The 14,990-nt window shown below is 52.0% G+C and overlaps 1 protein-coding gene across 1 annotated transcript; it reads left to right on the top strand.

The window, feature by feature from the left end:
* The first annotated feature begins 433 nt into the window (after positions 1–433).
* HRH2 (histamine receptor H2) lies at positions 434–13,855 on the top strand. Its single transcript, XM_030459454.1, has 4 exons — positions 434–533; positions 6,190–7,684; positions 11,090–11,248; positions 13,054–13,855. The coding sequence occupies exons 2-3, from the start codon at positions 6,558–6,560 to the stop codon at positions 11,106–11,108; spliced, it is 1,146 nt and encodes a 381-aa protein (XP_030315314.1). The 5' UTR covers positions 434–533; positions 6,190–6,557; the 3' UTR covers positions 11,109–11,248; positions 13,054–13,855.
* Positions 13,856–14,990: the final 1,135 nt, after the last annotated feature.

Raw genomic sequence — 14,990 nt, 5'->3', positions numbered from 1 at the left:
GATGGCACCAGGCCCCCCGGCAGCAAGTAAGAGTGCAGCAAAGAGTGCAGCAAAGAGCCACTCGGGAGGGAAGCTTTGCATGTGGCCAGCAAGCAGCAAGAGCCCTGAAATCTTAATTTTGGGGAGGAAGGTGACGGTAGCACACAAGCAAGCAGCAGCAAGAGGCAACAGACATCCTACAGCCCTTTCTGTGCCTGGCACGACTGAGCACAGCCCGACACACTGCATGCCCAGAGCCCGTCTCACTTTCAGCATTTCAAATTTGCCGGATGATAACCTCAGTGTCTGAGTTCGCAGCTCTGATCCCACCCACTTGTGGTCTGACTCATGTTGCAGTCACCGAGCTGCATGAATATTGGTACGAGAGGAAGGAGGGAGGGAAGGAGGGAGGAGAGGGGCAGGCGCTGCTCGCAGCGCTCACTGCGCTGCCCTCACAAACGGAGCCGCGCACGCCGAGGGAAAGTTGGAAGCAGCGAAGCCAACGAGGGCTCTCCGCCTGCTCAGAGGCTGTGGGAAAGGAGCACCTTCCTCAGGTAAAGCTTTTACCTTACTTTTGATTAGTTGTTACGCTGGTAAATCACTTCCTAGGTGAAATCTCAGAGGGGTTGGTGGGTCCTTGCTGAGGTTGGGGCATGCTAAGCACCTCACAACAGGCCACCTGGCCAAAGCAAGAGGTTGTCACTCAGCAGACCCATCCATGTGCCATCATAATCCTCCTGGAGCAGAGGCCAGTTTGGGAACTTTTGCTGGCTGTTGTTGTCTGGGTTGACTGGAACCGAGAACATCAGGGGCAGTAGAAGAACGTGTGTGGAGTGTTCCCAGGGCACAGAGGCAGCACCCTGCCCTGCCTGAGCATCAGAGTGCGAAGCATCTCTGCCCCAGCTGCCTCCCCATGATGTTTGCTGCACTCAGCTGCCAGGGAGCCCCTTTCTCTGACCACCCCAGCCCCTCCATTCATCCCTCCACACCCAGGCAGTTGATGGGCACTGGAGCAGGGGTTGCTCCATGCAGGGGCAGAGCTGGCTCTGCAGGGCAGGGTATCCCAAGCTGGGCACAAGAGGGGTGAGTGGTCCCCAAGGTTGGTATGATATGCCCACTGTCCCCCAGCTGTAATAGGCTTCAGCAGAAAACTAAAACTTTGGACTTCTGGGAACTCATGCAGCTCAAATGAGCCCAGCACCTCTGTTTTCACTTTCACCTTTCACGGACACCTTCTGCAGAGCAAACTTTCAAAATGGTGACTGCTCTGCTTATTTCCTCATACCTCTTCAGGGTTGCCTGCTTTCAGGGGTCCTGAACTCTCTCTTACTCACAGAGCCCTTTTCCTCCTAAGGACCTGATGGAGGGATGGTGTGAATTCTGTCCTGCCTCTCCCAGCTCCTCTGCCCACCCCAAAGGCAGTAATTACTGATGTGTATCTATCAGGGTTCAGTCTGGGATGGGTCACCAGGAAATAGACCAAGGTGCAGAAACAGAAGTGTCTACAGATGCAGCCGGGCAGGACCCTTATGCATCACCCCAGCCCCAGAGAGGTTGCAAAGGGGCTCTGCAAAAAAATGAGACTGCAAATGTCTATGTGCATCTGTAAGATTGCAGTGTGATCTGCGTGTGCCCACTTGATGCATGGGTGGGCACCTACAAGCAGCAAACGAGTGCCCTTCCCCAGGAGGCAGAGGGGAGACAAGCAATTGCAAGGAAGAGATGGTGACAAGGGAACAAGAGCTCCTAGAAATGGGGCTCACGAAGCAGAGAAGTGTGCTAGGGCATCTATGAAGCATGGCACTGCATGGGAATAAAGCGAGGGCACAGCTCCTCCCAGAAAAGTTGCTCATAAACTAGAAACAAGCCCACAACCTCACCGAAGCTGTCCATGGACAGCAGGTGAAGATGGTTTCTGCACCACTCATGTTTTTCCTCTCTCATGTTGACCTCAAGCCCAAAATCTGGCAAATTTGGTCTTGTCCCATTGTGAGGCAGGCTCATGGCTGTGGCAGAGGATCTAAGCAGCCCTTTGCCAGGGTCCCTGAAGCTCCCAGCCCTGCTCTCTCCCCACCATGGAACTTCAAACATTCTCTGTCAGACCAGAAGAAATCCCCACCCTTCTGCTGCCTATCTCACAGCCTTAGCTGAAGTACCTCTCACAGCATGCCCAGATATTTAATCTCTGGAAGCATTTGAACATAATTTTAGAAAAAGCCATAATGCTCTGCTGCACGCTCTGCAGGGCCAGGGAATTTACTTTGCTTTAAATGAAGCTAAGACAGCAGGCAGTGTGACATTTCAGGTCTGCCTGAGAGCAGAGCTCTTCTGTCCCCAGGACAGAACTAAAATGCTTAATGCAGAGCTTCCCCTGTGCTCCCAACCATCACTGTCAGTGCCCTTTCAGGAAGTGGGAAACACTTCCCAAAGGCAAGCTGCCACGTCCAGGCTCTCACAGACACTTACACCCATGTGTCCACTTGTAGTACCAATCTATCTAGGCTTTTAACAGCTTATAAACTAGCATATTATGCCAGAAGTAGAGGGACGCAAATGGAGAGCAGCAAATTTATTACCTCCACTGCTGGAGCAGGCACTGTATCCCATTAGTCTTGCTGCAAATGTGCACAAAGTGCTGGAATAAATGATGCTGGAGGAGAGGACGCTGAAAGGCAGGGAGAAGGAATAAAAGGGTAAAACGCAAAAGAAATTCCCCACAGATAAATCACAGTTCCCCTACCCAGATGACATAATTGCCATTTTAAATAGGAACTCAGTAGATCAAATGTAACATGGGCTGCAACACAGACTGAAAATACCTATTCAGGCAGGAGTTACTGTGAAAATTGTAAGGAAGCACATTACATTGGAAGGATCATTAATGCTCCAGAGAAGGCTATTACTAGAGTTCCTTAAAGATCGTTAGTGATCTTGGCTCAGAAAATGTGATTTTCTTTAAGGAAATGTGCTCGTAAGAAACTTGGGAGAAGTTTTGAACTGAGAAGTTACTAAGTACTACAGAAGAATGAGAAGATCCAAACATATAGAGAAACACAGCATGCTGGCACAAGCTCATACACTTAGGAACTAACAGCAAAAATCACTACACTAAGGAGTTGAAAACACTATAGGAAAAATATCTGGCTTATAGGGAGCCCTGGGATGACTGCAACAAAACAAATGTAACCTGACAAGTCTTCACAGTGGAGATAGTGTCCATCAGAGCACTGGCACTGTTGGAAAAGGCACTAGAAGGATGACCCAGAAGCAATGTCCTACTCTGGTCCCTCACTGTCAGGAGGGTAATTTTGAAGCAGGAACAGTTCCAAGCTGTGCTAATGAGGATAATCAGGTAAACATACAAGCTGCCTGGTGTGACAGGGCTGGAAGGGTATAATTTATTCAGGGTTTTGCTAGGAAGGCTGCCACGCGAAACAGCTGCTCCGCTTACACATCAAGGAGGAAATGAACTTGTTCTGCCAGAATGCAACAGGAACAGAGGACACGGGACCTGATATTAAAGGTGGCTGCAAGTGACCTGGGCAGAAAATCAGGGGCAGAGGTGGAGTCCCGGAGGGCCGATGCTGCAGGAGAGAGCCTGGAGCTGGGTGCATTGCCCCAGGGATTGCACTCTGATAGTGAGCTGATCCCACAGTCCCCCATCCACACCAGCCCACTGGCTTGCCTTTACCTGCAAAGCCAGATCTGGAGGCTATGATCACTCCAAGAAATATTTCCATGACATAATTTGGCCAAGGAATACAGGAAGATCTACTACTCCCATTGCAATTAGGGGTCCAACATCCTACACCCAAGCTGGCAGGTAGCAGGTCCTGCCCTGTCCCATGGAGGAACAATATCCCAAGGGTTTGCAGGCAGCAGAGCCCTGCAGCCCACATCTGCAGGGTTTCGAGAGCTGTCAAGAGCTCAGCTCTGCCTGGACTCCTCTGCAGGGATGAGGACACCTCTGTCCCCTTCATCTGGGGACTCCTACTCCTTCCTTACACAACTCAGCCCAGTGGCTCTGTATCTCACTTGTACATAATTGCCATTCCCTGGCCAAGGGGAAGAAAAGCAAAACCAGAAAGTGTCCATTTCTTGCTGTAAGTTAATCAGAAAAAGGAATAAGAAACAAAATTCCTTCTGGTCAGGTCTTAGTGCAGGGCTGCCCTGTGGCACAGTGATGGGTGCTGAGCATGGCAATGTGCCCAGAGCTGGGACCCACCCTGAGACAAGCCCCAGCCCACATGAGCTGTGAGAGCTGGTGGCAGGAACAGGTTGTTGATGTGTGGTGAAGCAGCCACGTAGGAGGCTGTGATCCACCCCCAGCATTTTCTAAGTGTGCTACTCCCCCTATAATTTATCCTGCCATTTCCACATGTTGAAAGCGATGAAAAAGCATCCTTTTCACTTGGAAATACCCTTCTCCAGGAACAACCTGTTCTCGTCATTGCTGTCAGCAGGAAGGCAGTGCTCAGCTTGTTCCACACTCCTTTTGTGCACAAACAAAGAGCTTTCCATGGCAAGAGCCTGCGCTGCAGCAGGAGGTGAGGAACCGCTGCCACCATGGCTGAAAGGATTGCATCCCTCTCCCAACAGCCTTAATCCCAGTGCCCAATGTATGGCAATGAGTTTGCTCTGCTCAGTAGAGGGCTTCCCACAGGCCAGTTCATCATTTGTCATTTATCTCCAGTTCCCTTAGAAGCAGCAGATAGAATCTCTAATCTCTCTGGTCCACTCCCCCTCTTGCCACCCTACAGCTCCTGCCAGTCAGTGGTTATTTACTCACAGAGTCTTCTCAGTATACTCCCTCCCTTGGTGCCCACGCCTTTAACCTTGAATCAAAGACATAAAAAGTCTGAAGAGTATTTCAACCTGCTTCACATAGTTATCTGGCTCTTGCAGGGCAAGTTTAACTTTAAAATCTCACCTCTATCCTCTGCCAAGGCTGGACCTCTTTCTGTTCCTGGAGTTTCTTCTGCTTGTTCCACTTCTGCAGCCTGTGGCACCCTGCAGAGAATCTACCTTCTCTACCTTCTTGCACAAGCTTCACCAGGGAGGGCTTCACTGCTGCTCCATGGGCTGCAGAGAGTCAGGGAACTGGGTCCTGCAACACCCACAGGGACAGGCACAGCTCTCCACCACCAGCCCGTGGGGGAAGATGAGGATACACATCAGCTCACCTGGAGACACATGGGAGGAGAGACCACAGCTGGAGCACAGGCAGCTCCATGAGGTCTCAGCATAGCCAGTCAGGATTCTCAGCCTGCTCTTAACCCCCTCTCTTATATCCTTTCAGTGCCTCAGTTTCCCTCCAGGTGCCTTCCTGGCATGGGTGTTGCTTGCCACAGAAACTGAGGGCCCTTTGGATCTAGTAGTAGCACGGTCCTGGAGACCGCTGTAATCCGCAGCTAAAAGCTCTTTTGGAGATCAAATGGGTTTGCTGTGTTGTTTCTGCCCTTGCAAAACACAGCTTTGTTACTTATATCCAGACAGAAAAGAGTCAGAAAAAGTATGTCCTCTACTCTGTGTTCCTGTCCCACAGCAGGAGCAGGTCTATCCAGACTCTCTTGGATGGAGACCTTGCAAACCTCTTGCAAACTTCCATGCTGCCCTTCAGCTGCTGGGAATGGGACTGAGGAAGCTGTCAGAGCCCTTTCCAGTCACCTCATCCCCAGGACATTGCATCACTGACAAAAGGATTCCTCTTTTCCCCAGGGCCCAGAGCAGAGCAAGGATTTCTTCTCTGGGCTACAGGAGCCAATGTGGTTTCTGATGGCAGGTACCAACACAAGGCATGGGCTGCTGCAAAGTGCATATACAAATGCAAAGTTAGGAGACTTACAGCCATAGTCAAGCTTCTGAAATTACTGGTTTTGCTAGAAGTCATAAGAAAAGTACACTGCTTTCTCAGGAAAACCCTTTTCTTGTATCCTTCCAGTCCTTGTTTTTGTTGCAAGCCTGTAAGAACTTGGTGTCTCTAAAAATCCCTTCCCTTCCCAACATCCTGAAGTTACATGGGCACATCTGGGGCTGGGGGAGGCCAGCTGGCAAGGGACATGTGTGCCTAACTGACAGGGGACTTCCCAGTTGACATATAAGTGACCTGCAGCATCTAGAGAGGTGCAGAAGCCCATTTCTGGAGGGTTTTGAGGGGTGGCTCAAAGGACCTTTGCTCACTACAGCTCTGAGTTAGTGCTTTCTTTGCAGGTTGTCCTCAGGAGGTGGCAAAGCTCCGTACCTGCTAGAGCACTGCTGACTGCTGTCACCAATCAAACATGCAGAGTACCTGAGACTGCCCCCAAGACCTTGATCCTATGGTCACTCAGAGGAAAAAATACAGGAGAGAAAAAGGAAGCAGTTGAGACCCACCAGCTGCCATGCGGGATCTGATCCAGCACTGAGGTCCCAGATGGGGCCAATGGGTACAAGCAAGTCACAGGGCCATATCTTTCTGTAGACCATGTCATTCCTAGCATACAAGGCTGAATACCTGAAGTGACTCTGCAACGTTCTCCAAGGTCACTTTGGAGAGGGCTGTAGGGCTGCCTGGTGGACACTGACACCAAGTAGCATTGATGCTGGTGAGAGCAGGGCTGCTCCATCCATACAACGGCACTATGAATCAATCTCACAACCATACAAGCTCTCAAAAAAGCAACTTGCCCCTTCAGTTGCTGGCTGGGTCCTTCCTTGTCATCCTCATCATAATCACTCTCTGTGGTAACATCATTGTCTGTCTGGCCGTCACCTTTGACCGCCGGCTGCGCAGCTTGACCAGCTGCATGATTGTCTCCTTGGCCATCACTGACCTCCTGCTGGCACTCCTGGTGCTGCCATTATCCGCCTTCTATGAACTGTCCAAAGAGTGGCCTTTTGGCAGCACTTTGTGCAACATCTACACCAGCCTGGATGTCATGCTGTGCACGGCTTCCATCCTTAACCTCTTCATGATCAGCCTGGACCGCTACTTTGCTGTCACCACCCCTCTCCGCTACAGCCAGCTGGTCACTCGCTCCCGGGTAACTGTGGGTTTGGTTGTTATTTGGATTGTTTCACTGATGGTCTCCTTCCTACCCATCCACCTGGGCTGGAACACTAATGGGACAGCAGTCCAAAACACAGTCCCCAACTGCAGTAAGGAGTGCATACTGGAGGTGAACCCTCTCTATGGGCTAGTAGATGCCTTGCTCACCTTCTACATCCCTTTGGTCATCATGTGCATCACCTACTACCGGATATTCAGGATAGCGAGGGAGCAAGCCAAGAGGATAAACCACACGTGGTGCTGCAGCAGCAACACTCCCATGCCACCCATGGTGAAAGAACACAAAGCCACCATGACACTGGCAGTGGTGATGGGAGCCTTCATTGTGTGCTGGTTCCCCTATTTCACAGTGTTCATATATCGGGGGGTGTGGGGGGACAGCAGGGTGAAAGGAACACCCATGTCCGTTGTCCTCTGGTTGGGCTATGCCAACTCGGCCCTAAACCCCATCCTGTATGGGACACTCAACAGGGATTTCCGACTGGCATACCAGCACTTGCTGCACTGCTGTAGGACTGGGGGCCCCAGGAGCTCCCACCTGCCTCCCCTCCAGAAGGCTCAGTTTCGGGGAAGAAGCTGCAGGCAGGAGGGTAAACCTCTCAAATTGGAGATGAGGAATGGAAAAGGGATCTTGCTGACTGATGGAGCCCTCAAGAGGTAAGAGCCTTCTTATGAGCCTTCTTTGATGGGAGGTCCAGCCTGAAAAAGGAAGGCAGAGTTAGGGACCCCATGTTGTCCACGAGCTTTTGAGCAACAAGCCAACGCCACAGCAGGAGATCTTTGACCAGACAACTCTTGCTCTTTGCAGCCACTCAGAAGTTCATCACCACCAGCAGGGACCCAGCTCACATCCCTCCATGTTGGCAGCACAGGACTGGCTATTCTAGCTTCACATGTGGCTGGCCACACCTGTAACTGCACCTGTTCACTGGGAGCACAAAATGTTCCCAGCTTTGCTGGGTAGTGGGGACCATTTTGTCATCACAGTTTTCTGTGTGGAACAGAGGACAGCCATTAGCTGTGTCTGCTCCCAAAAACCAGCTGTGTCCTCTGGTGGCAGACAGCCAGCAAAGTCTGTGCACATCACAGAGCTGCAGTGGCTTGGGTAAGGTGATAGCCCATCACAGGGAAAGGAACAGGGTGTTAGCCCTGGGGCACAAAGTCTGGGCACCCACAACCAGACTGTGAGTCCCTGGAGGAGCCAAGGTCTGGGTTTCCAGCTCCCTGCAGAGCAGCTCAGCAGTTTCCCTTCCTGGCCAGGCCACACACCCTCAGCGTTTCAGCTGTCAGTTTGCATCAGCAGTGAATTCAGCCAACAGCATATTCCATTCCCTTGTCTGGGGAAGCAAAACGAGCCAAAATTAGGCTGGCAAATGTTTTTAGAAATACAAATACCCATGTAAAGTTAGAGCAGAAAAATTTCAAAAATTCCCTCAGCATGACCCCAAACACGTCCCAGGGGTCAAGTCCCTCAGAGGGATGTGGGTACAGTGAGGTAACAAGATGGGTGCAAAGCAGGTCAGCTGTGCTGGGCTGTGGCACCCGTCTGCTCCTCAAGGCACCCGTGTCCCCACAGAGCTGAGCCACACAGATGCTGCCTTGCTCAAAGGCATTCACCCACCTGAGCATAAGAAGGGATAAGCACACTGTATGCCATGCTGTGGGCTGCTGTTCCTGAGACTTTAATCTAACTTCCAGGCAGTACCTGATAAGCAGCCCAGAAACTTTCCATCCCAAAGATAAGGAGTCCTTTGACTCCCCATTCCCAGCATGCCAGCAAAGAAGCTGCTCTCGTGCTCTCCTGCAGCACATGCCCTTGATCCTGTCCCAGACATCAAAAAGAGAACACAGGGAGGTGAACCAAAGGGCAGAGCCATTCAAAATGCTCATCCAGCATTGTGCCTCCCCTGGGGATCACGTGTGACATTACACAAGGCAGAGGGACAACTTGGAACAGGAGAGTCTGCCCTGGGAGATACAGAGGGATGGAGGAACACAAATACAAGACTGCAGCTCCTGAGTTTGCCTTTTCAGCTTCTGAGGAGCTAATAAAGAGTGCAAAGTTATAGAATTATATAGATATATTGCAGGTTTATACAAAAGCATCTGGAGTGAAGGTGTCTGGCATGGCAGACATGCTCCTGCAAAGAGAGAACTGTGGTGTGTACTCACACAGAAGTGCAGCTCCTGGGTAAACTGGAAGCTCATGCTCGAAGTGCTGCCATGGTGCAAAGAGAGAATAATGTGATGGCAGAAAGAAAAGAGGAAGAAAACTGTGCTTCTTTTACCCAGGCAGAGGTCAGGGTAACTGACCTGCTGGCTTTTCCTCTCCCCACTTTCCCAGATAGACAAGGTCCCTTCCTTGTTCCCTGAAGGGCCTGACCCTGCTACAGGAGTTGTATCTGAAGCCCACACCAGGGTCAGTGGCAGTCAGGAAACCTCCATCCCCAAACTCTCAGCTTGCTGGTGCCTGGTGCCAGCAGAGCTTGACAAAAGCCCACACACAGGGACCTGGCATGTGGTTCCAGGCTGTCCTTACCTTTGAGGGATGAAACACCTACACACATCCACTGCTAAAATCAACCCCCATGAGCTTCCCAGATGGATTTGCTCCCAAGGAGGTCAGAGGGAAGAGGGTTAGCAGCAGCCAGTGCCATAACAGTGCAGAGACATGAGACACAGGACTCGTGGGAAAGTGAGAGAAGGAGACTCAAACACAGAGATGTTTTGTGGCCTTTCAAAATCCAGAGATCTCCTTTCTGCTCTACACAACACCACTGCTGTGGTTTCTGCTTTCATTCAGCTAGGAGCTGCTCAAGTGCTGCATGATCAGCTATTGCTTTTACTTTTTACTTCTCTTCTTAGCAGAAGTTTTTCTTTTACTTCTCTTTCTTGCATAGAAGCACTGCACCAAAGATCACTTGAGGCCCCTTCCAAACCTTTTTTTCCTTTATCATATATACAAACATTTGCTGTCAGCAGATGATCAACTAATACCATACAGGACAAGAGAGCACACGATTTGCCTGTGCATGAAAACCCTGGCAATCAGTTTCACCCTAAGCATAAACCAAGCTCCTCTCCCCCTTCCCTTCTGCACAGTCTTTCCAGTTGTCCGTCCTGGTCACATTTCCAGAAGAACAACACCACAAATCACTCCAGAGACTCATAACCCCTTAAATAAGAAGGACAAGAGCACAGAAGAGCTCAGCTCAGAGCAGCTCCATGAGGTCATTCAAGGGAAAGCATGACCAGTAGTATTTTGAACTGTTGCCCTTAATAACAACATTCTTCCTTGTAATGAGGATTAGAGAATAATCCAACAAACCAACAAACGATGACAGGAATGCTGGAGAACTGCAACCCATCTCGAGGACATCAAAACAGAGAGTCAGAGTCATCACTGTTTTGGAAATCAAAAGGCCACAGGAGCACCACAGCCTTTAAAGGGCTGGAGAAATTTCCATGGGTGAGAACCAGGTAGGGTGGAGAGTACAGAACCAAGCAGGGATATAAGGGAAGACAGTCACTTCTGCCTCCCCACCAGGCACCAGAAGCAATGCACAGAAACCAGTATAGGAAATCACTACTGGTATGCACAGCACCTGAGGGACACCAGGAATCTGTTTCACTGCAGTGGGTCAGGACTCTGAAGAGGAGCATGCCAAAAACTGGGCATGGCTGTAGGTTGTGAGAACAGTCCTTGAAGTCCAGAGAGATTAAAGACCTGAGAGGAGGAACATTCAGCACTAAGAGGGAGGTATCGGGCAGAAAATGCCAGAGTCAAGCAGTTGGCTCTAGACCACCCTCTTGCACACATCAGCTATGCTCAGGGCAGCTTGGGGCAGGCCCATGGCCACAATACATGGGCAGACAGAAGCCAGTTCCCATAGGAAAGGATCATTGTGCCAGGCACACGTGCCTCCCCAGCTGCCAGACACCAAGCAGGCACTCCCTGGTGCTCCACAGAGCAAAGCCAGGCTGGACCAGGCAGACATTGACTAATTAATGTATTTTGCTCTGTTTTATTTCTGTCTTCATGTGCAATTTAACTCTTTCCAGTACCAGAGCTTTCCCATGAGTCTCAGCCAGTCCACTGCCCTAGGATCTGTATCTCCCCGCCTTTTATTCCTGGCTGCCTTCTAAAATCCTGTGAGGTTGAAAGGAAAACACTCAGTTTTCCTCAGAGAGAAACTCAACAGCAGAGGCAAAGGTTGCAGGGTGAGTATGGGGCCATTGTCACTGAGTGCAATCAAGGGGAGGGGGCAGCTCTCTCTGCTGGGATAGGTGCTGCATTTTCTGTGGTCCAATCATTCCATCCTGACAGTTCTTGTGCAGAGGGCAATGGCATCAGAGGTCCATCTTCGTTCCTGTCACCAGCACCATTTGCTTCCCAAATCCAGCCCCAAGCCCAGGGAAGATGCACAGAGCTTTGCACTGCCCCAGCTGGTGAATGTGAGCTTACACAGTCACCCTGCAATGATGCCCTGGAAAATCCCTGCACCCTGCCTGTCTGTCCACATACTGCAGAGGCAGCTGTGTTCAGACTGCAGATTTCCAGCATGCTTCATTTTCATGCAAGCCTGTGTCACCTCCACATAAATTGCCAGCAGCTTTCACAGGGTTGCTGTCAGGGCTCTAGGGGTGAGGGACTGATGCTGCACTGGGCATCACTGCTCCCTCCCAGTGGCACAGGGATGGAGGACATGGGGCCATGCATGATCATGCCTCTCAGCTCTAGGAAGCTGCTTTGTGCAGCCCTTCTCAGAAAGAGCCAGGCAAGGTCACCCTGACCTCCACGTGCTCTGGCTCCAATGCTGTGTGCTGATAACCTGGGCTCTCTCATATTGATTGGGCTCTGGGAGAGAAAACAGAGTGACCCACGTGCTGGAAGCTAAGTACATTTGTCCTTGCTGTACACTGAGCACTGGTGACCTTAGCCAAGGTCATGGCCATGGTGCTGCCCACTCACACATGCAGCCTAGAGGGGGCTGGGGCTGTTGCAGGAGAATGCAGGGTCCCCCTCAGCCCTGGGGCACAGCATCATCCCACAGCTCTCAGAGGGCCTACTCATGAATCACCTTGTAAATACTATTGCCCATCAGCAGAACCAGAGCAGAACCTCCTCCAGAGGCTTGGAGAGCAAGGTGGCAGGAGCAGGAGAGGGAGAGTGAGATGACCATGAACCCACAGACCCTGCTGGCCTGCAGATCCCTCAATAACACAAATATCACTCATCAGGGAGGTCACAGTGCAAAGGCTGCTTCCCAGGGTGGCGGTGGCACTGCCATGGCCCCAGCACTGCCCCACGGGCATGAGCAGAGTGAAACCCCAGGCCTGGAGAGCAGCGAGACCCTCACCAGTGCAGAGTCATCTCTGCTCCTATCATTGTCCAACAGCTGGGTCAGAGGGGGCACCAGCTCTCCTGCTTCATGCTTTCCCTATCTGTGCTGCACAAATCTGAAACACATTTAGTTTCCATGGGGTAAAGGCAAAATACCAGCCACCCCCTGAGAGACTGTTACTCTAATAGCAGACTGTCACAAAGTTGGTCTGCAAGAGAGGTTTGCAGATCTGAGGTCCTGTTCTGGCCACAGATTTCCTCTCTGTGCCATGGGGGTGGGGACACAAAATGTCACCTCACACAGAGCACCCATCTAAGAGTCCCCAACCCACTTGCCTCCAAAGAAGCACCAGTCCCAAGACACCTACTTTTATCAAGCTATCTGCAGAGGTAGCAACCCTGCTGCTGCTGGCAAGTCCAAGCAGGACTGGCAAGAGCAGGTAGAGAGAGCCACAAAGCAAAGTGATGCTACTCAGAGCGATATCAGATCATGGGTCCTGGGGTGATGTGAGCCTGTCCAAATGTCAGCATTCAGCACATAGTTGTGGTTTGCCAAGAGCATCCTCACCACTGTGGGTGCTTTAATGCAGCCTCCCTTATGTTGAGGATCATAAAAGTGAGGGGAAAAGAACCCAACTGCATCTTGCAAAACCAGTGAACCCCCTTTTCTGTTCCTCTGCAGGATCTGTGTCCTGGCACGGAAGATTTTCTTCATCCCCAGGCATTGCTGGAGAGGCCTTTGCCTGCCCAACTTTCTTCCCAGGAGGGTGGTGTATTTTAAGAACCTTCAAAGGAGCTACAGAAGAACCTTTTCCCTGCCCCAGTGGGGCTGGGACACCTCCAGTATCAAGCCCTGCACCAGCAGGCAGCAGTGCCCAAGGACCTGGGTTGGGAGCCAACATGTACCCCCAGCAGGGCCAGTATGGGGGTGCTCTTCTTAGGTCCAGGGCAGTGGGTCAGGCTGAGAGAGTACAGGGCAAGGGAGGGAAAGGGGCTACTGCCAAGGTCTTGGTGCCAGACAGGCCAGGCTACGATGGAGAAAGGGGAACACGGGTGCTACCCTCCACAGTGCCCTGTCCAAGGCAAAAGTTCTGGCAAGGTTGGGGGGCGAGGTGTGATTTGGCAGAAGGGCTAAGGCATGGCATATGTCAGCAGCCACAAAGTCCATGCAGAGGATACTTGGTCCTGTAGCATCTATGACAGGGCAAGCCTGCTTTCTGTATCTGCTTCACACTTCCTGTCCGTGCCCCGTTGCAAGAAGAGGCTCTGGAGCCTGCTGTACCATGGGGAAGACACTAAGCAACTGGGATTTGTCCCCAGGCTCTGCCCTCCCTGGCAGCTCAACACTAAAACTGCCAATACAGAGTATTTCTGAACTGAACCTGAGCAGAAATCATCAGTGGTATAAAATCCTATTTAAAACAGTGGGAAAATGAGATTATTGATTTCTTTGGGTATGGTTTGTCCTGGGAAGAGCCTCCCTGTCACCCTACAGCTTGCTGCCCCATCCCTGTGCTGAGACAGCCTGGACACACAGCACAACCTCCCAGAACACAAACTGCAGCCACCTCGGGCAGAGTTGTCACCCCCTAGAGAGCACCTTGCCTTGTGGAACCAGCTGGCCTCGTCCCCCAAGCCCCAGGCAGCAAGGACCAGCTAAGACAGGAACGAACAAGGATCCCTTCACATACTGTGGGGCAAGAGTTTTCTTCCCGGCATCACCCCCGGGCACATCATCCTAATTCTGCATCCCCCAGGGCACCCGGAGGAGCCCCCCAGGAAGGGAGGGTGCTGAGGCCCAAGGTTGGGTGGCTCCATAGGTGCCTGGGCTCTGCTCTGGGAGGGGGAAGGGGAAAAGGCAGACCTGGGGCTCCGGTGCCCCTCCAGCTGCTCCGGGACACGCCTGCCCCCAGCCTCGGGGGTCTCCCGGCGAGAGGGGGGGCTTGGGAGAGCTTCTTTACGTGGGGTGCCCGAGCCCCCAGGGTAAGTGTCAGGCCCCGGGGCAGGGGGGGACAGGCAGTCTTTGCCGGGCAGCCCCCGACCCCCAGGAACCTGGGCGGCTGCAGTGCAGGCTCGGAGCTCCCTTTGCTTGCAGCCCGGGACGAACCCACCTGCCCAGCCCCTCGCTGCCGGCCACGAAGCCGGGGCTGGGACGGGGTTCACTCCCGCCCGGCACACGGACCCCACGTTTTCCCTCGATTTCCCAGCCACCACCAGAGCAAACACAGGGCTCAGCACCTGCTGCTTGCACCTCTGTAGATTTGGCCCTTCCACCATCAGTTTCAAAGAGCAAATGGCTTCCAGACAGCAAGTTGATTTCAGAGGAGTAGTTGCCCCGGTGCCCCACAGCTGAGTCCTAACAAAGCATCTGTGGGAAAGACCTGCAGCATGGTGATGCCTTGGCAGGCAATGGTCCCTGCCTGGTTCTCCTGCATGTGGCTTGGGGACAGGGAGCTATGAGACCCCTGAAGCAAGCACCCCTCATCAGTAGTTACCTCAGCAGCATCTTCATTCACAAAGAGGCAGAAAACAAGTCCCCATAGCCAAGAACAGAGGACCCATCTTCTCCAAACAAACCAGACAGGAACAGGCCTCAAATCTCCCATAGCATCCATACTT

This window comes from Calypte anna, chromosome 13 (genome assembly GCF_003957555.1).
Source record: "Calypte anna isolate BGI_N300 chromosome 13, bCalAnn1_v1.p, whole genome shotgun sequence".
NCBI classification, from domain to species: domain Eukaryota; kingdom Metazoa; phylum Chordata; class Aves; order Apodiformes; family Trochilidae; genus Calypte; species Calypte anna.
The sequence above is the reverse complement of the archived record's forward strand: the minus strand, read 5'-3'. Positions and strand labels throughout refer to the sequence as shown.

Bases quoted from the DNA above. Each gene is read 5' to 3' on its own strand.
- HRH2 (XM_030459454.1), top strand. From the start codon at position 6,558: ATGCTGGTGAGAGCAGGGCTGCTCCATCCATACAACGGCACTATGAAT.